Source organism: Ranitomeya variabilis, chromosome 4 (assembly GCF_051348905.1).
Source record: "Ranitomeya variabilis isolate aRanVar5 chromosome 4, aRanVar5.hap1, whole genome shotgun sequence".
Lineage (NCBI taxonomy): Eukaryota > Metazoa > Chordata > Amphibia > Anura > Dendrobatidae > Ranitomeya > Ranitomeya variabilis.
Genome location: NC_135235.1, coordinates 699,219,100 through 699,246,797, shown reverse-complemented (window position 1 = coordinate 699,246,797; position 27,698 = coordinate 699,219,100). Strand labels below are relative to the sequence as shown.

At 45.0% G+C, this 27,698-nt stretch overlaps 1 protein-coding gene across 3 annotated transcripts in view; it reads right to left on the bottom strand.

The window, feature by feature from the left end:
- The window catches only part of LOC143766416 (uncharacterized), a 42,455-nt gene that overhangs the window by 5,595 nt on the left and 9,162 nt on the right, over positions 1-27,698 (bottom strand). For 2 of the 3 annotated variants that reach the window (XM_077254087.1, XM_077254088.1), the window contains exons 6-10: positions 3,378-3,566; positions 3,069-3,248; positions 2,861-2,984; positions 2,684-2,781; positions 2,395-2,485 (exon numbers count right to left, since the gene is read on the bottom strand). In XM_077254087.1, the coding sequence (XP_077110202.1) occupies positions 2,395-2,485; positions 2,684-2,781; positions 2,861-2,984; positions 3,069-3,248; positions 3,378-3,566 (682 nt within the window). The remainder of the gene's footprint in view (positions 1-2,394; positions 2,486-2,683; positions 2,782-2,860; positions 2,985-3,068; positions 3,249-3,377; positions 3,567-27,698) is intronic. The other variant, XM_077254091.1, reaches the window with a different exon arrangement.

The following is a 27,698-nucleotide window of genomic DNA, read 5'->3' as shown; positions in this document are numbered from 1 at the left end:
GTTTACAGAGAATGGTCCGAAAAAGAAAAAAAATCCAGTGAGCGGCAGTTCTGTGGGCGGAAATGCCTTGTTGATGCCAGAGGTCAGAGGAGAATGGGCAGACTGGTTCGAGCTGATAGAAAGGCAACAGTGACTCAAATCGCCACCCGTTACAACCAAGGTAGGCCTAAGAGCATCTCTGAACGCACAGTGCGTCGAACTTTGAGGCAGATGGGCTACAGCAGCAGAAGACCACACCGGGTACCACTCCTTTCAGCTAAGAACAGGAAACTGAGGCTACAATTTGCACAAGCTCATCGAAATTGGACAGTAGAAGATTGGAAAAACGTTGCTTGGTCTGATGAGTCTCGATTTCTGCTGCGACATTCGGATGGTAGGGTCAGAATTTGGCGTAAACAACATGAAATCTTTGGGATGTGGTGGAACGGGAGATTCGCATCAGGGATGTGCAGCCGACAAATCTGCGGCAACTGTGTGATGCCATCATGTCAATATGGACCAAAATCTCTGAGGAATGCTTCCAGCACCTTGTTGAATCTATGCCACGAAGAATTGAGGCAGTTCTGAAGGCAAAAGGGGGTCCAACCCGTTACTAGCATGGTGTACCTAATAAAGTGGCCAGTGAGTGTATATATATATATATATATATATATATATATATATATATATATATATATATATATATATATATATATATATATATATATATATATATATTGTAAGAGTCATGTCGGTCTGGTAGTCGGGGGCAGGTATATCTCGCCCAGGTATTTGTCCTATGTGAATTAGGCCGCTCAGTATCTTCAGGATACCGAGGGGTTAATAAGTGCAGGAATAAAGGCTGACCAGCTGGAGGTCTCAGGTGTCAGCCTGGGGCACACAGAATGCCTGTCTGTGTGAGACAAATGTGAGTAAGAGCTGTGCTCATGACCTGTGTTATGTTTGCTGGGTGGGAGTAGCCCCCCCAGTTGTTAGATAGGAACGTGTTTGTTTAGTAAGTGCCGGACAGGCAAGGATTTATTTTTATGCTTTGTTTTGTTGATATTGCTTTCACTTTAAATAAACCTGACCAGAGGTCAGCATACTCCGTATCCAGCTGTACGCCTCAGATTCAATGCACAAACCACGTGACCTTTGACCCCAGCAAAGGCGACCCCGGAGTGTTTTGTCACAATATTTATATATGTAACTAATGGTAAAACCATTTCAAGGTCATTAGAGTGTGGGTCTCAGTAGCTCTTGGCAATATAAGCTGTCGTAAAGGCCAATATTTTCTATCACATGACTTTCAACAAGAAATATACTTTTAAATAGAACTATTTATAATAGTGCAGAGCTGACGTGTGATAAATTTAGAAGAGGCAATGGAGACCTTTTTTAAGGACTACCACGGAGTAAAAGACTCAGATAACTGAGGCAGGGTGATCCCACCACAATCAAACTATCATACAGATGAACATGTAAAGAAAATACATTTTCTTATTCTAATACATCCCCAACAGCAATGTGTGTATGAGGGGAGAGCTCCAACACTAAACCAGAGTTGCATTTATTTGTGGTGGACCATTGGAGCTACTATGAGTCCTGAACAGAAGAGTAGAGAAATTATTAGTGCTTCCCATTTCAGGAGAGATTGTGCTGTAATCCTTAGGATCGAAAACATAATGGAATTAATGATGTGGAGTGAACCCATGAAACCAGGGCTCGAGCCATGCCAACACATCTCCTGCAGGGGTGAATACATGTATATTACAGCCATCAGCCACGCACAGCTTAGAGATATATCATGGCACAGGTGTAATGGATTTTATGTAGTTTATCACAATCCTTCTTGAAGTTAGTCGGTTTTAAAAGAAATTGAAAGTCAGGATAAAGGGAAACTCTGTTGTTATCATACAGAAATTCACATTTGCCCTCACTGCATGTGTAATATTGTTGATTATAAAAGTGAAGTTTGGCCAGAAAGACTGGACCTGGTCTTGTAAGGACCATTTGATCACATTCAGCAGCACAGAAGGGAGAGAAGGTAGATTCATCCAATAAGATATCAGAGATCTAGGAAGCCAACAGCATCATTACCCTCCGCTTTCTCTTACAGGACCATCATAATAATTTTCTTCTTCAATTTTCTAACTTGTCAGCACATTCTACGTACACTTTTGGCTTTGTAGTTTACAGATTTACTGGATCCTCCAGGCTGTACGTTCTATAGAAAAGGGCTTTTAATGCCCAAAGTCATTTGAACAGTTTTGAGTGGAGGAGAATGTTGTGGTCTAGAGGCAAAATGGTGATCACACGATTGTGATACTGCCAGACTACACCACCGATAAAGCAGCCACAGCCGGTGACTGAGAAGAATCTGTGACTTCTCTGCATTTAGTGGTTACTACTCACCTGGATAGTCATATGTAGGAATCTCCTCTTTACACCACTCATCACCCCTCACATATGTCTCTGTAGTATTAATATGGGTCAGATCTTCACCCTGAAACAAATATTGTAAAAGTCACAGACAGATGGATAAGTCACATCTATGATCAGCTCTAATCCTGCCATCTCCACCGTTCTCATTACACAAGTATAAAACATATAATACTGGTGGATAGAACAAGACTGAGCACAAGACCTTCACATCCATCTACACATCACAGGGGAGATCTCATGATACCTTCTCTCCATCTACCTGATGATCCTGAGGAACATTGGGATCTTCTTGTTTACAGTCCTGTGGAAGAAGAAAATGGGGACATCTCTCTGGTGTTGTCCTCTTACTGGATAGATCTGGAGGAAACACATACAGGGACTGAATTCATTCTTCACATACAGATAATTATAGGCAGTGTGTATTTAGTCCTATTACCTGGTGATGTGAGGGGCTGGGGAACCTCCATCATGACATCCTTGTACAGTTCTTTGTGTCCTTCAAAATACTCCCACTCCTCCATGGAGAAATAGACTGTGACATCCTGACACCTTATAGGAACCTGACACATACAATGATACCGTCATCCCCCCCGATCCCTTCATAGTGTTACTATATAATGTCCCAGCATTCCCAACAGTGTCACCTCTCCAGTCAGCAGCTCAACCATCTTGTCGGTGAGTTCTAGGATCTTCTGGTCATTGATGTCCTCATGTATCAGGGGGTGAGGTGGAAGTCCTGTGATTGGGCTCAGGGGTCTTCCCCATCCCTCAGACACAGGGTCCTGACAGCGCTCACTAGAGGTCTTCTTCACTACTGTGTAATCCTGGTTATGGAGAGACACATTAATAAATCTCACTACAGACATTTCCAGAGTCCTCACCTCTCCAGTTCTGTCCATCTGTTATTCCCATAGATAAGAATGATGTAATGTGACGTTATCAGAATCTCTTACCTCTCCAGTAAGCCGGAAGAGGATCTCTAGGGTGAGGTGTAATATCCTCTCCGCCATCTTGTCTCTGGCCATATCCATCATTGATGGGTAAATCAGGAAAATTCTCTTATATAGAAGATCTTCACTGAGAGGATCTGATATTGTAGAGACCTGAATGAGAAGATGAGCCGATGTAACATCATAAGAATCCTGTATAAAAATACAATTACTGGAGATAATAAGAGGAGATTTATTATTTTACAGTATTCAGTTTTCTTCTTTACAGAAGAAACAGGCAGAAATGATCTGATCCCAAAGTGTCCATGTACAGTGATTTATGGGGTTTATTTCCGGCCTTTGACTTTCCTATATTACAAGAAAAACATCAGAAAAAGCAGATATTAAAATGTTTTAAAAGAAAATTGGCGCCTGTAAAAAGAAAAAAAAAAAAAAAACAGGCAGAAGACACATTTTATTATTTTTTAACACCTTAAACGTGATTTTAAAAATAATTAAATCTTTGGGCACCAGAACATAGATGTACACCGCAGGGACGGCACAGGTGTCCTGTTATTTTGTCTCCCAAGATTTTAATCTACGCATGCCTTCAGATTATGTGAGGCGCCCCTCAAATTTGGGAGAAAAAAGTGCATCTTATAATCCGAATAATACGGTACATCAGATAGCAGGCACAACACTTTATGACTGCTTCTTCTGCATTGTGCAGTCAGGAACTTTCCGGCTCCATGTGGCGGTACATAACTTTTGTTACAAGCTACAACAGTCCAGCAAACTTTATGGGAAGGCCTATCATCCCATGAGGAGGCCATACGGGCTGAGATGTGCCACTACGGCTCCTCAGAGCTGCTCACAGCTCCCAGGTGATTTGTGAGGACTTCATAGTCCATTCGATGCTGTGGTACTGCATCTTCAGCTCTCAATAGGAGAACTTGTGTCCCAGTTTGATAACTGTGTCTCTTCCTCTCCAGTTTTTAATTAAGTAGAATATTAAAAAACTAGATGGTGGCCCGATTCTAACGCATCGGGTGTTCTAGAATATGTATGTAGTTGATTTATGAAGATTTCAGAATAATGCAATGAACACACAGGATTCGGCCGGCCGGGCGCGACCAATTAGCGAAGCGTGGTTCAAATCCCGCCCCAATTAGCGGCCGGACTGCACCTCTCGCTGATTGTTCGCTGCCGGCCACATAGTATATAGCACAGCTACGTAGTATATAGCACAGCCCACGCAGTATATAACACAGCCCACGCAGTATATAACACAGCCCACGCAGTATATAACACAGCCCACGTAGTATAGAGCACAGCCCACGCAGTATATACCACAGCCCACGTAGTATATAACACAGCCCATGTAGTATATAGCACAGCCCATGTAGTATATAGCACAGCCCATGCAGTATATAACACAGCCCATGTAGTATATAGCACAGCCCACGCAGTATATAACACAGCCCATGTAGTATATAGCACAGCCCATGTAGTATATAGCACAGCCCATGCAGTATATAACACAGCCCATGTAGTATATAGTAATGCGGGCACCATATCCCTGTTAAAATAAAAATTAGTTATATACTCACCTTCCCGCAGCCCCCGGATCCAGCCCAGGCCTTTAGCGATGCTCCTCGCGACGCTCCGTTCCCAGTAATGCCTTGCGGCAATAACCCACGAGACCTCTACGTCATCTGGGGTCATTGCCGCAATGCATTCTTGGGACCGAAGCGTTGCGAGCAGCGGGAAAGGCTAGCGCGGACGCCGGAAGATGTTTTTTTTTTATTATTATTTTTAACATTATATGTTTTTACTATTGATAATGCATAGGCAGCATCAATAGTAAAAAGTTGGTCACACTTACAGGGTTAATGGCACCGTTAACGGACTGCTGAAACGCTATGTGGGGGGGGCACTGGCTGGAGGGGAGTAGGGAGGGGCCAATTGTTGGCCAAACTGTGCTTGTAGCTGATTGGTCACGGCCGGCTGGGCGCGACCAATCAGCTACGTGGGATGTCCGTGACTAATAGACAAACAGACGGAAGTGGACCTTAGACAATTATATATATAGATAATTTAAGGTTTGGTATTTCCACTTTTAAACACTAGGGGGAGCAGCTGCTGAAATTTGCCATGAAAACCTAGGCTACAACTAGCTCACATTACGACTGCAGTAAATGTGGGCTGGGTCTGATCACATGTGTTTGATGTCACTCCTCTCTTCCCCTTCTGGGTGTAATAGGATAAGAGAGGATGAGGTTTAGGATCCCAGTGAGGATCCATTTTGTTGGTGACTGCCAGCGAAACTGACAAGTATACAGTGTCAACGAGGACGACCAGCAGCACCGATTCTGTTAATTGCTGCTGCTCGCTGTATCATAAGCTGGGGTTAGATACATGGAGCTTATCACGTGCTGTGATTAGATATGCTTATAGTTACACACGCTAAGATTAGGACTAGATATTGAGCTCAGCAGAGCATATCACACAGCATGGGATTAGATATGCGCTATCTAATGTATGTAATGTGCGACCCGTCCACTTTTATGGGAGCAGTGGTGTAATGTGTGACTCCGGTCCGTCCACTTGAATGAGCGCAGTGGTGTAATGTGTGACCCCTCATCGTCCACTTCCATGGGAGCAGTGGTGTAATGTGTGACCCTGCTCCATCCACTTCTATGGGAGCAGTGGTGTAATGTGTGACCCCGCTCCGTCTATTACTACTCCCATAGAAGTAGATAGAGCAGGGCCACACCTTACACCACTACTCCTATAGCACACATTACATCACTGCTCCCATAGAAGTGGACAAAGTGGGGGTCACACATTACATCTCTCCTACCATAGAAGTGGACGGACAGGGGTCACACATTACACTATTACTCTCATAGAAGTGCAAGGAACTGGGTCACACATTATACCACTACTCACATAGAAGTGGACGGAGCAGGGGTCATGCTGCAGTAACGGGGTGTCTACTGGTGCCCAAGTCTGCTATCCAAAACCGTATGGACTAGGAATCGACCTGCCTAATACCCGCTCTCCCATTAAACGTGAGCATAACGCCACTCAAACAACACAGGGTTAGGGTAAAACAGTGTGGCAATACTTTATTGAACCACAACAGACAATAGCAAACAGAACAGTCCCAGCAGTTACCCCCAAGATGGTGCACATTACAGGGTCCCACACTTCCGTTGGCTCGCAGGGATTATACTAGATGTAACGTCATAGCTCCCAGGGTCGCTATTCCACCTGTGATACACACACAGAGAAGAGATATCGACAAGCATAGGGAGATGACCGAGAACAGTCCATATAAAGTCCAAAGCCAGTTGACACGAGAGTCACCACCTGGCTTATCCGATCAGCTCCATGGAACCAGGCAACCAACGGGTCCCAAACCTGGCTTTCTCCAAACATATCTATGGTTCAGATATGGTCACTGGATCAGATCTGTGTCCTTTCAACTGGAGCTGAAAACCTCTAGGTTGTTTCCTATAGAATAATAGATCAGTGTCCCTCGTGATGGTGCCATGATGAATTGGCTGCAGTCCTGTCTCTCGTCCGTTGGGTGGTTTGAAGAATGTCCGGCTGGAAGCTCTGCGTGATGAGATCTGCTCTCTGAGGGTATGTGTCCACGGGCCGGATTACATCCGGAATAGCTGCGGATTGAACGCTGTGTACAACCGCAGCGTTCAACCCGCAGCGTCCAGATGTTACAGCATAGTGGAGGGGATTTTATGAAATCCCGTCTCCACTATGTGTGCGAACACGTACCTGGCGGGCCTGCGTTTACGGACATATGGCACGTCTTATTAGAACGCAGCATGTCTACCTTGTGACGACGCTCCGTCGCCACAAGGTAAATCACAGGGCCCTATGAATGGGGTGCGGAGATTCCGGATGTGTGCAATGAACACATTCGGAATCACCGCGCGTACAGAAGGTGGCGGCGCTTTGGGCACAGCGAGTTTTCCACTCCGTCCAAAGCGCCGTCATTACGGATGGTGGAAACATACCCTAAGTCTTTTTACACCCGAGGCACGTAATTTTTAGAATTACCCAGTGTCCTTCAGTCCCCTTCACATCTACCTTCGAAGTCAACAAACTGGTTATAGAATACAATACACAATTAGCATATCAGCACACAGAAAACAAAGATAAACACACACCATGTACAAGTCACTATTACAGACTTACACAGTATGTTAAATAGTATATCAGTTTGCAAGTCTGTCTTCTTGACCCACCTGACATAGGCACTTAAATCCACAAGCCAATATACAGATAAAAACTCAATTCTTCTTGGTTTGCAAAAACATAGTCGTCTATGGAAATTAAGATACAATCTGGTTTCTTCACAGTAAAGCAGACAGCTGAGGGCTGATATTGTCAGGCTGAGAAGGTCTCTTGTGATTGGGACCTTGCCAGCCTAAAAATACCAGCCCACAGAACTCCAGAATTGGTGCATAACATTTGATGCACCAATTTTGGCACATAGCCTTGGCTCTTCTCGATTGTCCTGGTGCGGTGGCAATCGGGGTAATGGTACTTGTGATTGAGGACAGCTGTGCTTTGTCAAAAATAACATCTGGCATCAAGACCCATGGTTAATAATGAGGGGATGTCTATCAGACACCCCCTCTACTAACCCAGTAATGGGAAAAAAAAAAAAAAAAAAAAAAAAAAAAAAAACACGGACAGAAAAATAAATTTTATTTGAATAAAGACTCCCCGACATTCCCCGGTTCACCACAAATGGAAACCCGAAAAAAAATAAAACAAGAGAAATAAAGACAAGACACTGTCTCTCGTTCTACAATTTATTAGACAAAGTTCCCAAGCAGGTCCGATGTAGTCTATGGCATTCCCACAACGATCCTCGAATCTGACATCTAAAGGGTATTTGGCCTCATTAAGAGAACAAATCTCTATAGGCTGTAGCAGCAGCCACTTTGGGTCCCGCTGCGCTTCACAAATCCAGGCGGCTGTGATAAGCGGCAACGTCAGTAACTACACTGCTCAATAGAGTCACCGAGCCCTCTGTATAATGGTCCCATATAGTGCCCCGCAGTGTAATGGCCCCATATAGTGCTCCACAGTATAATGGCGCCATGTAGTGCCCCACAGTATAACGGTCCAATATAGTACACTACAATATAATGGTTCCATATAGTAACCCGAGTAAAAGGCCCCATATAGTGCTCCACAATATAATGTCCCCATATAGTGTTCCACAGTATAACAGTCTCATATAGTACGCCATGGCATAATAGCCCCATGTGAAGAAACCAGATTATATCTTAATTACCCAAATGACTATTTTTAGCAAACCAAGAAGAATATGCTGTTATCTACACTTTTGCTTTTAATCCTGTAAAATGGACTTGTAAGCTGATATTTCATATAACATAGTGTGCTCTTATTTTTGATGACTAGTGATGTTTGCTGATATCCTAATGATGCATCCTGCTGAGAAGTCAGTTTGTTGACTCCGAAAGCAGAGAGGGAAAAACTATGCAAATAGATTAAATAATCAAGTAATGCTACTTGATTTCATCAGCATTGTTCCCCTTATCTGTGAGGCTGGACTGAAGGACACTTGTTAGGTCTAAAGGTACCTTCACACGAAACGACTTTGAAACAATATCGCTAGCGATCCGTGACGTTGCAGCGTCCTCGCTAGCGATATCGTTTCGTTTGACACGCAGCAGCGATCAGGATCCTGCTGTGATGTCGCTGGTCGCTGAATAAAGTTCAGAACTTTATTTGGTCGTCCGATCGCCGTGTATCGTTGTGTTTGAAAGCAAAAGCAACGATACCAGCGATGTTTTACACTGGTAACCAGGGTAAACATCGGGTTACTAAGCACAGGGCCGCGCTTAGTAACCCGATGTTTACCCTGGTTACCAGCGTAAAAGTAAAAAAAACAAACAGTACATGCTCACCTGCGCGTCCCCCAGCGTCTGCTTCCTGACACTTACTGAGCGCCGGCCCTAAAGTGAAAGTGAAAGCACAGCGGTGACGTCACCGCTCTGCTGTTAGGGCCGGAGCTCAGTCAGTGTCAGGAAGCAGACGCTGGGGGACGCGCAGGTGAGTATGTAGTGTTTTTTTTTTTTACTTTTACGCTGGTAACCAGGGTAAACATCGGGTTACTAAGCGCGGCCCTGCGCTTAGCAACCCGATGTTTACCCTGGTTACCCGGGGACCTCGGCATCGTTGGTCGCTGGAGAGCGGTCTGTGTGACAGCTCTCCAGCGATCAAACAGCGACGCTGCAGCGATCGGCATCGTTGTCGCTATCGCTGCAGCGTCGCTTCGTGTGAAGGTACCTTTAAATTAGGTTACATGCCTCTGTATAAAAGAGACTCAGAGAGCCAGAGATTCTGCCAATACATATACATCTGAAGGACCAGAGACAGAACAGCAGTCAATATCATGGCACCATCACGAGGGACACGGATCTATCATTCTACAGGAAACAACTTAAGGGATTTCGGCTCTGGTTGGAAGAATACAGCCCACGTAGTATAGAGCACAGCCCACGCAGTATATACCACAGCCCACGTAATTCCTATGCTTATCGTTAACTTCTCTCTGTGTACAGTGGGGCAAAAAAGTATTTAGTCAGTCAGCAATAGTGCAAGTTCCACCACTTAAAAAGATGAGAGGCGTCTGTAATTTACATCATAGGTAGACCTCAACTATGGGAGACAAACTGAGAAAAAAAATCCAGAAAATCACATTGTCTGTTTCTTTATCATTTTATTTGCATTTTATGGTGGAAAATAAGTATTTGGTCAGAAACAAACAATCAAGATTTCTGGCTCTCACAAACCTGTAACTTCTTCTTTAAGAGTCTCCTCTTTCCTCCACTCATTACCTGTAGTAATGGCACCTGTTTAAACTTGTTATCAGTATAAAAAGACACCTGTGCACACCCTCAAACAGTCTGACTCCAAACTCCACTATGGTGAAGACCAAAGAGCTGTCAAAGGACACCAGAAACAAAATTGTAGCCCTGCACCAGGCTGGGAAGACTGAATCTGCAATAGCCAACCAGCTTGGAGTGAAGAAATCAACAGTGGGAGTAATAATTAGAAAATGGAAGACATACAAGACCACTGATAATCTCCCTCGATCTGGGGTTCCACGCAAGATCCCACCCCGTGGGGTCAGAATGATCACAAGAACGGTGAGCAAAAATCCCAGAACTACGCGGGGGGGACCTAGTGAATGAACTGCAGAGAGCTGGGACCAATGTAACAAGGCCTACCATAAGTAACACACTACGCCACCATGGACTCAGATCCTGCAGTGCCAGACGTGTCCCACTGCTTAAGCCAGTACATGTCCGGGCCCGTCTGAAGTTTGCTAGAGAGCATTTGGATGATCCAGAGGAGTTTTGGGAGAATGTCCTATGGTCTGATGAAACCAAACTGGAACTGTTTGGTAGAAACACAACTTGTCATGTTTGGAGGAAAAAGAATACTGAGTTGCATCCATCAAACACCATACCTACTGTAAAGCATGGTGGTGGAAACATCATGCTTTGGGGCTGTTTCTCTGCAAAGGGGCCAGGACGACTGATCCGGGTACATGAAAGAATGAATGGGGCCATGTATCGTGAGATTTTGAGTGCAAACCTCCTTCCATCAGCAAGGGCATTGAAGATGAAACGTGGCTGGGTCTTTCAACATGACAATGATCCAAAGCACACCGCCAGGGCAACGAAGGAGTGGCTTCGTAAGAAGCATTTCAAGGTCCTGGAGTGGCCTAGCCAGTCTCCAGATCTCAACCCTATAGAAAACCTTTGGAGGGAGTTGAAAGTCCGTGTTGCCAAGCGAAAAGCCAAAAACATCACTGCTCTAGAGGAGATCTGCATGGAGGAATGGGCCAAAATACCAACAACAGTGTGTGGCAACCTTGTGAAGACTTACAGAAAACGTTTGACCTCTGTCATTGCCAACAAAGGCTATATTACAAAGTATTGAGATGAAATTTTGTTTCTGACCAAATACTTATTTTCCACCATAAAATGCAAATAAAATGATCAAAAAACAGACAATGTGATTTTCTGGATTTTTTTTTCTCAGTTTGTCTCCCATAGTTGAGGTCTACCTATGATGTAAATTACAGACGCCTCTCATCTTTTTAAGTGGTGGAACTTGCACTATTGCTGACTGACTAAATACTTTTTTGCCCCACTGTATGTGCCAAAGGTGTGGTAGTGACCCTGGAAGATCTGAAGTCACAGCTGTTATCCCGGCGAGTCAGCGGAAGGGTGAGACTCTGTAATGTGAACCATCTTGGGCACTGTGCTGGAATTGTTGTGTTATCTGCCTGTTTGTGGTTCAATCAAGCATTACCACACTGTTTTACCCACACCCTGTGTTGTCTGAGTAGCGTTATGCCCACGTTATAGGGAGAGCAGGCGTTAGGCGAGACGATCCCTGGTCCATGAGATTCCAGCTAGCGGACCCTGGGCGCCCACCGACCCCCGTGTCTCCATACCCCATATAGAGCTCCACAGTATAGTGGCCCCACAAATTGCTTCACAGTATAATGGCCCCATATAGTGCCCCAAAGTACACTGCTCAAAAAAATAAAGGGAACACTTAAACAACAGAATATAACTCCAAGTAAATCAAACTTCTGTGAAATCAAACTGTCCACTTAGGAAGCAACACTGTTTGACAATCAATTTCACATGCTGTTGTGCAAATGGAATAGACAACAGATGGAAATTATTGGCAAATATCAAGACACACTCAATAAAGGAGTGTTTCTGCAGGTGGGGATCACAGACAACATCTAAGTACCAATGCTTTCTGGCTGATATTTTGGTCACTTTTGAATGTTGGTTGTGCTTTCACGCTCGTGGTAGCACGAGAGAGAATCTACAACACACACAAGTGGCTCCGGTAGTGCAGCTCATCCAGGATGGCACATCAATGTGAGCTGTGGCAAGAAGGTTTGCTGTGTATGTCAGCGTAGTGTCCAGAGGCCGGAAACGCTACCAGGAGATAGGCCAGTACACCGGGAGATGTGGAGGGGGCTGTAGGAGGGCAACAACTCAGCAGCAGGACCACTGTTATGATCCGGTGGTTAGGATCACTAAACTGACCTGATAAGTAAACCTGAATATTAGGACAAGCTCTGGGGATGTGGGAACTATACTGACCGCAACCCTGATCCTATCCACACAGAAAGTACAAGAACCCCCACACCGACTCACGATGTGAGGGGCGCACTCTGCACCCCAGAGCTACCAGCAAGCGAAAAATCACATATAAGCAAGCTGGACTGAACTCATCATATACTGAGAAACATTTTCAAGGAAACAATGAGCAAAAGAACTAGCAAGACTTAGCTTCTCCAGAAGGAGACAGGTCACAAGGGAAATCCAGGAGAGATCAGAACCAGTACTCAATACAACGACAGCAGGCAACAAGTAAAGGTCCAGGTGGAGTTAAATAGGAACCAGCATAGCAGGAAATGAGGCAGCTGAGCCCTGCTACAGACCCGCAGTATCGCTAAAGGCCACCAGAGGGAGCCCAGACGGAATTCACAACAGTACCCCCCCCCCTTGAGGAGGGGTCACCGAACCCTCACCAGAGCCCCCAGGCTGATCAGGACGAGCCGAATGAAAGGCACGAACCAAATCGGCCGCATGGACATCAGAGGTGACAACCCAGGAATTATCCTCCTGACCATAGCCCTTCCATTTAACTAAGTACTGAAGCTTCCGTCTCGAAACACGAGAATCCAAGATCTTCTCCACCACATACTCCAATTCTCCCTCGACCAAGACCGGTTAAGGGAGGATCAACAGAAGGAACCACAGGCACCACATATCTCCGCAACAATGACCTATGGAACACATTGTGAATGGCAAACGATGCTGGGAGGTCCAAACGAAATGACACAGGGTTGAGGATCTCCAAAATCTTATAAGGACCGATGAAACGAGGCTTGAACTTAGGAGAGGAAACCTTCATAGGAACATAACGAGAAGACAACCACACCAAATCCCCCACACGAAGTCGGGGACCCACACAGCGACGGCGGTTAGCAAAGCGCTGAGCCTTCTCTTGTGACAACGTCAAATTGTCCACCACATGGTTCCAAATCTGCTGCAACCTATCCACCACAGAATCCACCCCAGGACAGTCAGAAGGCTCAACCTGACCTGAGGAAAAACGAGGATGAAAACCAGAATTGCAAAAAAAAGGTGAAACCAAAGTAGCAGAACTAGCCCGATTATTGAGGGCGAACTCAGCCAATGGCAAAAAAGTCACCCAATCATCCTGATCAGCAGAAACAAAACATCTCAGATAAGTTTCCAAGGTCTGATTAGTTTGTTCGGTTTGGCCATTCGTCTGAGGATGGAAGGCCGACGAAAAAGATAATTCAATGCCCATCTTAGCACAAAAGGACAGCCAAAATCTGGACACAAACTGGGATCCTCTGTCAGACACAATGTTCTCAGGAATACCATGCAAACGAACCACATTCTGAAAAAACAGTGGAACCAAATCGGAGGAGGAAGGCAGCTTAGGCAAGGGCACCAAATGGACCATTTTAGAAAAACGATCACAAACCACCCAGATAACAGACATCCTCTGAGAGACTGGAAGATCCGAAATAAAATCCATGGAAATATGCGTCCAGGGCCTCTTCGGGACAGGCAAAGGCAAAAGCAATCCAATGGCACGAGAACAGCAAGGCTTGGCCCGAGCACAAATCCCACAGGACTGCACAAAGGAACGCACATCCCGCGACAAGGAAGGCCACCAAAAGGACCTAGCCACCAAATCCCTGGTACCAAAAATCCCAGGATGACCCGCCAACACCGAAGAATGAACCTCGGAAATTACTCTACTGGTCCATCTATCCGGGACAAACAGTCTCTCCGGTGGACAACGGTCAGGTCTATTGGCCTGAAATTCCTGCAGCACCCGTCGCAAATGAGGGGAGATGGCAGACAAAATCACCCCCTCTCTGAGGATACCAGCCGGTTCAGAAACTCCCGGAGAGTCAGGCACAAAGCTCCTAGAAAGAGCATCAGCCTTCACGTTCTTCGAACCCGGAAGGTATGAAACCACAAAATCGAAACGGGAGAAAAACAGCGACCATCGAGCCTGTCTAGGATTTAACCGTTTAGCAGACTCGAGATAAGTCAAATTCTTGTGATCCGTCAAGACCACCACACGATGTTTGGCTCCCTCAAGCCAATGTCGCCACTCCTCAAATGCCCACTTCATTGCCAACAACTCCCGATTACCAACATCATAATTCCGCTCGGCAGGCGAAAACTTTCTTGAAAAGAAAGCACATGGCCTCATCACAGAGCAATCAAAGCTTCTCTGTGACAAGACAGCCCCTGCTCCAATCTCAGAAGCATCAACCTCGACCTGGAAGGGAAGAGAGACATCCGGCTGAGGCAAGACAGGAGCCGAAGAAAACCGACGTTTCAGCTCCTGAAAGGCCTCCACGGCCGCAGGAGACCAATTCGTCACATCAGAACCCTTCTTGGTCAAATCCGTCAAAGGCTTAACCACACTGGAAAAATTAGTGATGAAGCGACGGTAAAAATTAGCAAAACCCAAGAACTTCTGAAGACTCTTCACCGATGTAGGTTAAGTCCAGTCATAAATAGCCTGGACCTTGACTGGATCCATCTCAATGGTAGAAGGAGAAAAAATAAAGCCCAAAAAGGAAACCTTCTGGACTCCGAAGAGACATTTAGAGCCCTTCACAAACAAGGCATTGGCTCGCAGGACCTGAAATACCATCCTGACCTGCTTCACATGAGATTCCCAATCATCAGAAAAGACCAAAATATCATCCAGGTACACAATCATAAATCTATCCAGATACTCTTGGAAGATGTCGTGCATGAAGGACTGGAACACAGAAGGGGCATTAGAAAGCCCAAAAGGCATCACCAAGTACTCAAAATGGCCTTCGGGCGTATTAAATGCTGTTTTCCATTCATCGCCCTGCTTTATACGTACAAGATCATACGCTCCACGAAGATCTATCTTGGTGAACCAACTGGCCCCCCTAATCCGAGCAAACAAATCGGACAACAGTGGCAAAGGATACTGAAATTTGACCGTGATTTTATTGAGAAGGCGATAATCTATACAGGGTCTCAGAGAACCATCCTTCTTGGCCAAAAAAAAGAACCCCGCACCCAAAGGGGACAAGGACGGGCGAATATGCCCCTTCTCCAAAGACTCCTTTATATAACTCCACATAGCGGCATGTTCTGGTACAGATAAATTAAAAAGTTGTCCCTTAGGGAACTTACTACCAGGAATCAAATTTATAGCGCAATCACAATCCCTATGAGGAGGTAGGGCACTGGATTTGGGCTCAAATACATCCTGGTAGCCCGAAAAAAAATTCAGGGACTTCAGAAGGAGTAGAAGAAGCAATTGACACCAAAGGAGCATCACCATGAATCCCCTGGCAACCCCAACTTGACACAGACATTGCTTTCCAATCCAGGACTGGATTATGAGCCTGCAGCCATGGCAAACCCAACACGACAACGTCATGCACATGGTCACTTGAATCCAGTACTGAGGTTTATTCTTGGCCAATGGCGTAGCATCAATTCCCTTTAGTGGAATAGGGAATTGCAAAGGCTCCAAGATAAAACCACAGCGCCTGGCAAAAGACAAATCCATCAAATTCAGGGCAGCACCTGAATCCACAAAGGCCATAACTGAGTAGGATGACAGAGAGCAAATCAAAGTAACAGACAAAATGAATTTAGGCTGTACAGTACCAATGGTGACAGACTTAGCGGAGCTTTTTGTGCGCTTAGAGCAATCTGAGATAACATGAGCAGAATCACCACAGTAAAAGCACAACCCATTCTGACGTCTGATTTTGCCGTTCAATTCTGGTCAGAATCCTGTTACATTGCATAGACTCATAGTAACATAGTAACATAGTTAGTAAGGCCGAAAAAAGACATTTGTCCATCCAGTTCAGCCTATATTCCATCATAATAAATCCCCCGATCTACGTCCTTCTACAGAACCTAATAATTGTATGATACAATATTGTTCTGCTCCAGGAAGACATCCAGGCCTCTCTTGAACCCCTCGACTGAGTTCGCCATCACCACCTCCTCAGGCAAGCAATTCCAGATTCTCACTGCCCTAACAGTAAAGAATCCTCTTCTATGTTGGTGGAAAAACCTTCTCTCCTCCAGACGCAAAGAATGGCCCCTTGTGCCTGTCACCTTCCTTGGTATAAACAGATCCTCGGCAAGATATTTGTATTGTCCCCTTATATACTTATACATGGTTATTAGATCGCCCCTCAGTCGTCTTTTTTCTAGACTAAATAATCCTAATTTCGCTAATCTATCTGGGTATTGTAGTTCTCCCATCCCCTTTATTAATTTTGTTGCCCTCCTTTGTACTCTCTCTAGTTCATTATATCCTTCCTGAGCACCGGTGCCCAAAACTGGACACAGTACTCCATGTGCGGTCTAACTAGGGATTTGTACAGAGGCAGTATAATGCTCTCATCAGGTGTATCCAGACCTCTTTTAATGCACCCCATGATCCTGTTTGCCTTGGCAGCTGCTGCCTGGCACTGGCTGCTCCAGGTAAGTTTATCATTAACTAGGATCCCCAAGTCCTTCTCCCTGTCAGATTTACCCAGTGGTTTCCCGTTCAGTGTGTAATGGTGATATTGATTCCTTCTTCCCATGTGTATAACCTTACATTTATCATTGTTAAACCTCATCTGCCACCTTTCAGCCCAAGTTTCCAACTTATCCAGATCCATCTGTAGCAGAATACTATCTTCTCTTGTATTAACTGCTTTACATAGTTTTGTATCATCTGCAAATATCAATATTTTACTGTGTAAACCTTCTACCAGATCATTAATGAATATGTTGAAGAGAACAGGTCCCAATACCGACCCCTGCGGTACCCCACTGGTCACAGCGACCCAGTTAGAGACTATACCATTTATAACCACCCTCTGCTTTCCATCACTAAGCTAGTTACTAACCCATTTACACACATTTTCCCCCAGACCAAGCATTCTCATTTTGTGTACCAACCTCTTGTGCGGCACGGTATCAAACACTTTGGAAAAATCGAGATATACCACGTCCAATGACTCACCGTGGTCCAGCCTATAGCTTACCTCTTCATAAAAACTGATTAGATTGGTTTGACAGGAGCGATTTCTCATAAACCCATGCTGATATGGAGTTAAATAGTTATTCTCATTGAGATAATCCAGAATAACATCCTTCAGAAACCCTTCAAATATTTTACCAACAGTAGAGGTTAGACTTACTGGCCTATAATTTCCAGGTTCACTTTTAGAGCCCTTTTTGAATATTGGCACCACATTTGCTATGCGCCAGTCCTGCGGAACAGACCCCGTCGCTATAGAGTCCCTAAAAATAAGAAATAATGGTTTATCTATTACATTACTTAGTTCTTTTAGTACTCGTGGGTGTATGCCATCCGGACCCGGAGATTTATCTATTTTAATCTTATTTAGCCGGTTTCGCACCTCTTCTTGGGTTAGATTGGTGACCCTTAATATAGGGTTTTCATTGTTTCTTGGGATTTCACCTAGCATTTCATTTTCCACCGTGAATACCGTGGAGAAGAAGGTGTTTAATATGTTAGCTTTTTCCTCGTCATCTACAACCATTCTTTCCTCACTATTTTTTAAGGGGCCTACATTTTCAGTTTTTATTCTTTTACTATTGATATAGTTGAAGAACAGTTTGGGATTAGTTTTACTCTCCTTAGCAATGTGCTTCTCTGTTTCCTTTTTGGCAGCTTTAATTAGTTTTTTAGATAAAGTATTTTTCTCCCTATAGTTTTTTAGAGCTTCAGTGGTGCCATCCTGCTTTAGTAGTGCAAATGCTTTCTTTTTACTGTTAATTGCCTGTCTTACTTCTTTGTTTAGCCACATTGGGTTTTTCCTATTTCTAGTCCTTTTATTCCCACAAGGTATAAACCACTTACAGTGCCTATTTAGGATGTTCTTAAACATTTTCCATTTATTATCTGTGTTCTTATTTCTGAGGATATTGTCCCAGTCTACCAGATTAAGGGCATCTCTAAGCTGGTCAAACTTTGCCTTCCTAAAGTTCAGTGTTTTTGTGACTCCCTGACAAGTCCCCCTAGTGAAAGACAGGTGAAACTGTACAATACTGTGGTCACTATTTCCTAGATGCTCGACCACCTGCAGATTTGTTATTCTGTCAGGTCTATTAGATAGTATTAGGTCTAAAAGTGCTGCTCCTCTGGTTGGATTCTGCACCAGTTGTGAAAGATAATTTTTCTTGGTTATTAGCAGAAACCTGTTGCCTTTATGGGTTTCACAGATTTCTGTTTCCCAGTTAATATCCGGGTAGTTAAAGTCCCCCATAACCAGGACCTCATTATGGGTTGCAGCTTCATCTATCTGCTTTAGAAGTAGACTTTCCATGATTTCTGTTATATTTGAGGGTTTGTAACAGACCCCAATGAGAATTTTGTTACCATTTTTCCCCTCCATGAATTTCGACCCATATGGACTCGACATCCTCATTCCCTTCGCTAATATCCTCCCTTAAAGTGGACTTTAGACAAGACTTTACATAGAGACAAACCCCTCTTCCTCTCCGATTTCTACAATCCTTTCTAAACAGACTGTAACCCTGTAAGTTAACTGCCCAGTCATAGCTTTCATCTAACCATGTCTCGGTTATTCCCACTATGTCAAAGTTACCTGTAGATATTTCTGCTTCTAGTTCTTCCATCTTGTTTGTCAGGCTTCTGGCGTTTGCGAGCATGCAGTTTAGAGGATTTTGTTTTGTTCCAATCTCCTCGCTGTGGATTGTTTTAGAAATGTTCTTACCTCCCTTCTGAGTAGGTTTTCCTGGGTCTTCTTTGTTCGAGTCTAATGTTTTTCTTCCATTCCCCTCTTCTTCTAGTTTAACGCCCTCCTGATGAGTGTAGCGAGTCTTCTGGCGAATGTGTGTTTCCCAGGTTTGTTGAGGTGTAGTCCGTCTCTGGCGAGGAGTCCATCGTACAAGTAATTCACACCGTGGTCCAGGAATCAGGCTTCTGCTCAGAAAATACCGCCAGATGGTGCACAGGTTTGCGCTCCCGCAAACGCTGATCAATCTGAATGGCCAAAGACATTGACTCATTCAGACCTGCAGGCGTGGGGAACCCCACCATAACATCCTTAAGAGCTTCAGAAAGACCCTTTCTGAAAATCGCTGCCAGGGCACACTCATTCCATTGAGTGAGCACAGACCATTTCCTAAACTTCTGACAGTAAACCTCCGCTTCATCCTGACCCTGGGAGAGAGCCAGCAAAACCTTTTCTGCTTGGTCTACTTGATTTGGTTCCTCATAAAGCAATCCAAGCACCAGAAAAAACGCATCCACATTTAGCAATGCAGGATCTCCTGGCGTCAGAGAGAATGCCCGATCTTGAGGGTCACCACGTAACAAAGAAATAATAATTTTAACTTGCTGAACAGGATCACCAGAGGAACGAGGTCTCAGAGAAAGGAACAATTTGCAATTATTTCTGAAGTTCAAAAACCTAGATCTGTCTCCAGAGAACAGCTCAGGAATTGGTATTTTAGGCTCAGACATAGGGCTGTGGATTACATAATCCTGAATGCTTTGTACCCTTGCAGTGAGATGATCCACACTAGAAGACAGACTCTGAATGTCCATAGCTGCAGCTGAATTCTGAACCACCCAGAGATTAAGGGGAGGAGAGAGGCTAGACACACTGCAGAGGAAAAAAAAAAAAAAAATGAACTCAGGATTTCTCTTATCCCTCTTTTGCGATGCATTAACACTTTACTGGCCTGCTGAACTGTTATGATCCGGTGGTTAGGATCACTAATCTGACCTGATAAGTAAACCTGAATATTAGGACAAGCTCTGGGGATGTGGGAACTATACTGACCGCAACCCTGATCCTATCCACACAGAAAGTACAAGAACCCCCACACCGACTCACGATGTGAGGGGCGCACTCTGCACCCCAGAGTTACCAGCAAGCGAAAAATCACATATAAGCAAGCTGGACTGAACTCATCATATACTGAGAAACATTTTCAAGGAAACAATGAGCAAAAGAACTAGCAAGACTTAGCTTCTCCAGAAGGAGACAGGTAATCAGGGAAGTCCAGGAGAGACCAGAACCAGTACTGAATACAACGACAGCAGGCAACAAGTAAAGGTCCAGGTGGAGTTAAATAGGAACCAGCATAGCAGGAAATGAGGCAGCTGAGCCCTGCTACAGACCCGCAGTATCGCTAAATGCCACCAGAGGGAGCCCAGACGGAATTCACAACAGACCACTACCTGAGCCTTTGTGCAAGGAGGAACAGGAGGAGCACTGCCAGAGCCCTGGAAAATGACCTCCAGCAGGCCACAAATGTGCATGTGTCTGCACAAACAGTTAGAAACCAACTCCATGAGGATGGTCTGAGTGCCTTATGTCCACAGATGGGAGTTGTGCTCACAGCCCAACACCGTGCAGGACGCTTGGCATTTGCCACACAACACCAGGATTGTCAAATTCGCCCCCTTGCCCTGTGCTCTTCACAGATGAAAGCAGGTTCACATTGAGCACATGTAACAGACGTGACAGAGTCTGGAGACACCGTGGATGGCGATCTGCAACATACTTCAGTATGACTGGTTTGGCAGTGGGTCAGTAATGATGTGGGGTGGCATTTCTTTGGAGGGCCACACAGCCCTCCATGTGCTCACCAAAGGTAGCCTGACTGCCATTAGGTACCAAGATGAGATCCTCAGACCCCTTGTAAGACCATATGCTGGTGCGGTTGGCCTTGAGTTCCTCCTAATGCAGGACAATGCCAGACCTCATGTGGCTGGAGTATGTCAGCAGTTCCTGCAAGATGGAGGTATTGAAGCTATGGACTGTCCCGCCAGCTCCCCAGATCTGAATCAGATTGAACACATCTGGAACATCATGTCTCGCACCATCCACCAAAGTTACATTGCACCACAGACTGTCCAGAAGTTGGCGGATGCTTTAGTCCAGGTCTGGGAGATCCCTCAGGAGACCATCCGCCGCCTCATCAGGAGCATGCCCAGGCGTTATAGGGAGATCATACAGGCACGTGGAGGGCACACACACTACTGAGCATCATTTCCTTGTCTTGAGGCATTTCCACAGAAGTTGGATCAGCCTGTAACTTAATTTTCCACTTTGATTTTGAGCATCATTCCAACTCCAGACCTCCGTGGGATATTAGTTGTGATACATTAATCATTTTTAGGTTATATTGTTCTCAACACATTCCACTATGTGATGAATAAAGATTTACAACTTAAATATTTCATTCAGTGATATCTAGGATGTGGGATTTTAGTGTTCCCTTTATTTTTTGAGCAGTGTATATTGGCCGGATATAGTGTTCCACGGTATAATGGCCCCATATAGTGCTCCACAGTATAATGGCCTCATATAGTGCTCCACAGTATAATGGCCTCATATAGTGCTCCACAGTATAATGGCCTCATATAATGCTCCACCATATATTGACCCCATATAGTGCACCACAGTATAATGGCCTCATATAGACAACAACTGCAAGGAATTTGTATGTTCTCCCTATGTTTGTGTGGGTTTCCTCCAGGTTCTCCGGTTTCCTCCCACATTCCAATGACATACTGATAGGGAATTTAGTTTGTGAGCCCCATCGGGGACAGGGATGAAAATGTATACAAAGCACTGCAGAATATGTTGGTGCTATATACATAAAGAGACTATTATTATTATTATATGGTGCATCACAGTATAATGGCTCCATATAGTGCTCCATAGTATAATGGCAGCATATAATGCCCCACACTATAATAGCCTCTTATAGTACCCCGCAGTATAATTGCCCTATATACTGTTTCATGGTATACACAGCCTCTTATTCTACCCCACAGTATAATCGCCCCATATAGTGCCCTAAAGTATAATGGCCTCATATAGTGCTCCACAGTATAAAGGCCTTATATAGTGCACCACAGTATAATGGCCCCATATAGTGCCCCTCAATGTAATGGCCCCATATAATGTTCCACAGTATATTATCCTCATGCAGTGTTCCACAGTATAATGACCTCTTAAGGTACCTTCACACGAAGCGACGCTGCAGCGATAGCGACAACGATGCCGATCGCTGCAGCGTCGCTGTTTGGTCGCTGGAGAGCTGTCACACAGACCGCTCTCCAGCGACCAACGATGCCGAGGTCCCCGGGTAACCAGGGTAAAAATCGGGTTGCTAAGAGCAGGGCCGCGCTTAGTAACCCGATGTTTACCCTGGTTACCAGCGTAAAAGTAAAAAAACAAACAGTACATACTCACCTGCGCGTCCCCCAGTGTCTGCTTCCTGACACTGACTGAGCTCCGGCCCTAACAGCACAGCGGTGACGTCACCGCTGTGCTTTTACTTTCACTTTAGGGCCGGCGCTCAGTCAGTGTCAGGAAGCAGACGCTGGGGGACGCGCAGGTGAGTATGTACTGTTTGTTTTTTTTACTTTTACGCTGGTAACCAGGGTAACCATCGGGTTACTAAGCGCGGCCCTGCGCTTAGTAACCCGATGTTTACCCTGGTTACCAGTGTAAAATATCGCTGGTATCGTTGCTTTTGCTGTCAAACACAACGATACACGGCGATCGGACGACCAAATAAAGTTCTGAACTTTATTCAGCGACCAGCGACATCACAGCAGGATCCTGATCGCTGCTGCGTGTCAAACTAAACGATATCGCTAGCCAGGACGCTGCAACGTCACGGATCGCTAGCGATATCGTTACAAAGTCGTTTCGTGTGAAGGTACCTTTACAGTGCTTCTCAGTGTAATGGCTCCATATAGTGCCCAATAGTATAATGGACTCATATAGTGCTCCAAACTATAATGGCCCCATATAGTGCATCCTGGTATATGGCCGAATCTTGGCATATGTCCTTCAATCCTGGTATATGGCCCCTGGTATATGGCCCCATCTTGGCATATGGCATTTAATCCTGGTATATGGCCCCCATCCTGGTACATGACCCTCCATTCTTTTACACGGCTCGTCTATTCTGGTATATGTCCCTCCATCCTGGTACACGGCCCCCATCCTGTTATATGGCCCCTCCATCCTGGTATTTATGTCCCCATCCTCGTATATGGCCCCATATATTCCAATACATAGAAAAAACAAACACTTGTACTTACCTTCCCTGTGCTCCCACACAGTCCTGCATTCTGTTCTGTGTTAGAGCACAGCAGATGAATGATCTCCCTGCTGTGCTCTGAACAGGTAGGCATTGAGCGGTGATCAGCAGCCTGTAATGTAATACTGATAACAGGCTGGGATCACCGCTCCCTGACACCTCTGCAGATACTCACCTCACACAGAACCGCCACTCCCCGGCAGCTCCAGTCATCCCACGCACTGAGGAGTCTGTACGCTATGCCCGCAGCATACACTAAGAGCTACACAACTATGGCCGCAATCTCTTCCCACAGATGTGACCTGAACAGCCCAGGGGGCGTTCTCATGTCACAGCTAAGAGGCAGGAGAAGCAGCTTCAAAGCAAGAGATGTGATCAGACGGTGACCACAGCTTTTTATGCCCAAGGGTTGCTGTATTTGAGATGTCTAAGTGTCATTCTCACACACACACACACACCCCAAAAAGCAATAGGCAGCCCCAAGTGGCTGAAATAAAAAATAATTTAAAAGAAACTTAAAGTCGTACATTTAATTTTGTATTTAAACTAATTGATTATATAATAATTATTAAATATAACAATAAAAATCGAGGCACCTTCCCTTTAATCAGGCCTACTGGCTTGAGCTAAGGACCTCGCTCTGCTGTTTATCTCCGCTGTGCTCCCTGCCTGGAATCCCACTGCCATTAGGTCTCTGCTTTCCTTTAGAATGCACTAGCACAGTATGATGGCCCTCATAGACCCCACACAGGATTATGGCCCCCACAGCCACCGCAGTCTGTTACACAAAATAAGTACCCCCACTCAGTATGGAGACCCTAATAGTCCACCACATTCCTTTACTCGTTATAATGGCCCCCACAGCCCTCCACAATTTGATGCCCCCACAATTCCTGATATTTAAAAAAAACAAAAAAAAAAAAACACACACTACTCACACAACCCTGTTCCCGAGGTGCGCTGCTCTGGTCTGTGCAGTGTGAGTACTGAGGCTCCATACTACAGGTGTGATGTAGTGACATCATTGTGCCTGCAGTGCACGGAGTCTCAGACTCACAGGCGAAGGTTGAATGGTGGATCAGGAGCCTTTGACTCCCTACTTCACTATTCTATTCAGCGGTATCACGGTCATGGGAGTGTGGATATCGCTGAAATTGTGATGATGGGGAAGGAGAGGGTGACCAGTGCCAAACCGCACAGAGTCCTCTCAATTCATGGACATTATAGCGGCCACATGGGCTGCCGCTATGGATGATACGCCCCTGACTATCCAAGTATTGTGTTTTAAATATCTTATAGGCTCTGGGTTCATTAGTATCTGCACCAAGAATGGGGCTAAGGGAGTATTTATTAATTAGCTGCGGGGTAGCTGGTGGAGTGGATGGTATCATATTGTGTGTGTAGTATTGCTTGGACATTAGAAAGCGATAGGATGTATTGAGGGAACATTATACTGTGTGGGGGGATGGCGGTACTGTACGAACATGATACTGTTAGTGGGGGATGGCAGTCCTCTGGAAACATTTTACAGTGTGTGGTGGAATGGCAGTACTGTGGGAATATTATACTGTGTGGGGGATATCAGTACTGTGGGAACCTTATACTGTGTGGAGGGAATGACAGCACTGTGGGAGCATTATACTGTGTGTAGTGGAATTGCGGTACTGTGGGAACATTATACACTGTGTGGGGGGATATCAGTACTGTGAGAACCTTATACTGTGTGGGGGGATATCAGTACTGTGGGAACATTATACACTGTGTGGGGGGAATGACAGTACTGTTGGAACATTATACTGTGTGTGGTTTAATGGCGGTACTGTGGTAACATTATACACTGTGTGGGGGATATCAGTACTGTGGGAACCTTATACTGTGTGGAGGGAATGACAGCACTGTGGGAGCATTATACTGTGTGTGGAGGGATATCAGTACTGTGGGAACCTTATACTGTGTGGAGGGAATGACAGTACTGTTGGAGCATTATACTGTGTGTGGTGGAATGGTGGTACTGTGGGAACATTATACACTGGGTGGGGGGATATCAGTACTGTGGGAACATTATATTGTGTGGAGGGAATGACAGTACTGTGGGAACATTATACACTGTGTGGGGGGATATCAGTACTGTGGGAACCTTATACTGTGTGGAGGGAATGACAGCACTGTGGGAGCATTATACTGTGTGTAGTGGAATGGCGGTACTGTGGGAACATCATAATCTGTGAGGGGCATCATACATACTGCAGAAGTGGTGTAAGAGTGTGTGCTATTAGAAGTAAGAATCCTCAGCATGGTGCAGCATTTATACAAGATGACTGCCAACTGGAGTCCAGGCAAGACCCTGCGGAACCGATGGGAAGCGGGAGATTTTCAGAAAGGAAGAGTCTAGATAGTATCCCGGGAAAGGTGATTTTGATGACACAAGTACCTGACATAAAAGGCCAACCTGCCAAAGCGGGAGCAGATTTCGCATCAAGCAAAGGGACGGGCAGGATGTGTGCAGTGGAATAATGCGAGGTCAAGTGACTAGGCCATGGAAAGCACCCAAGGCAGCAGGTTGTGGCGCACCAGAACCAGAACCTGTGCGGCACCAGATAAGTCCCTGAGTCCAAGCTACGCCAGCCAAAGCCCGAGAACCAGACCGGAACCGGTCAAAACTCATAGGCCAGACTACACCAGGTAAGAGGCAGGTACCAGCCCTCACTACTTCGGATAAGAGAGACATATGCCGTTGGTCAAGCACCAACGATTCGTGAGGATATTCCACTTGGGAGCATATGCCTCCCAAGAAGAGCTGGTGTCTCGATTAAGCCGGGCCATTGCTTCTAGCACTGATGTACGGTACAGAGGTTGGTCCAGGATAGTACAACAGACAGGAAGAGGGCCAGTGAAACAAAGGTGGACCAGCAAGTCTTGATAGCCTTTAACAGGAGGACTTGCAGCCTAGCGGGAAGAGCCGGAGACCTCCACTATGGCCTGTGTTCGCAGTAGAGCTAGTGGTGTGGCCTATATGTGTCGGGACTATCACCCTTGTCAGCAGCTAAAAAGTAACATACGGTTAAAGAAGGTTATTAAACTTAGAGTGAGCAGGAGAATTCATTGTATACAATGGCATGTAAAAAGTTTGGGCACCCCTGGTCAGAATAATTGTTATTGTGGACAGTTAAGCATGTTGATGATGAAATGATCGCTAAAAGGCCTAAAGTTAAAGATGACACATTCCCTTTGTATTTTAGGCAAAAAATATATATATTTTACATTTAAAAAATTACAAAATAGAAAGTGGCCCGATGCAAAAGTTTGAGGACCCTGCATAGTTAGTACCTAGTAGCACCCCTTTCTGCAAATATCACAGCTTGTAAACACTTTTTGCATCCAGCGTCTTTAAATTTTTGTTTGAGGAATTTTCATCCATTCTTACTTGGAAAATTCTTCCAGTTCTTTGAAATTCCTGGTCATCTTGCTTCCTCTGCTATTTTGAGGTCTTGCCACAGATTTTCAATGATGTTCAGATCAGGGGACTGTGAGCTATTGTAAAACCTTCAGCTTGCACCTTTTTGAGGTAGTCTATTGTGGATTTTGACATGTGTTTAGGATCATTATCTATCTGAAGAAGACATTCTTTTCTAACTTCAGCTGTTTTACAGATGATATGTTTGCAACAAAAATGTGTTGAAATTTCATTTAATCCATTCTTCACTCTATCCGTGAAATGTGGCAACACAGCCCCAAAGAATGTTTGATCTACCCCCATGCGGCGGCGGTGGTGGTTTTGCCTCTCTAATAAATCTACAAGAAGCTCTCACAGAAATTTTGCTTCCAGACCTTATCTTGGCCTCCACTGTCCCTGTTAACTGCCATTTTTGTTACATTTTGATCTGAGGAAAGGGCAACTTGCATGCACTTTGCTAACTTCTTATAGCCTCCTCCTGCTTTGTGGGCCTCCACCATTTTCAGAGTGCTAGGAATCTGTTTAGAAGAATCCATGGCTGCTGTTTTTGGCACAAGGTTAGAGGAGGCTGGGTTTTTATAAAGATGGGAAATTCGCATCACC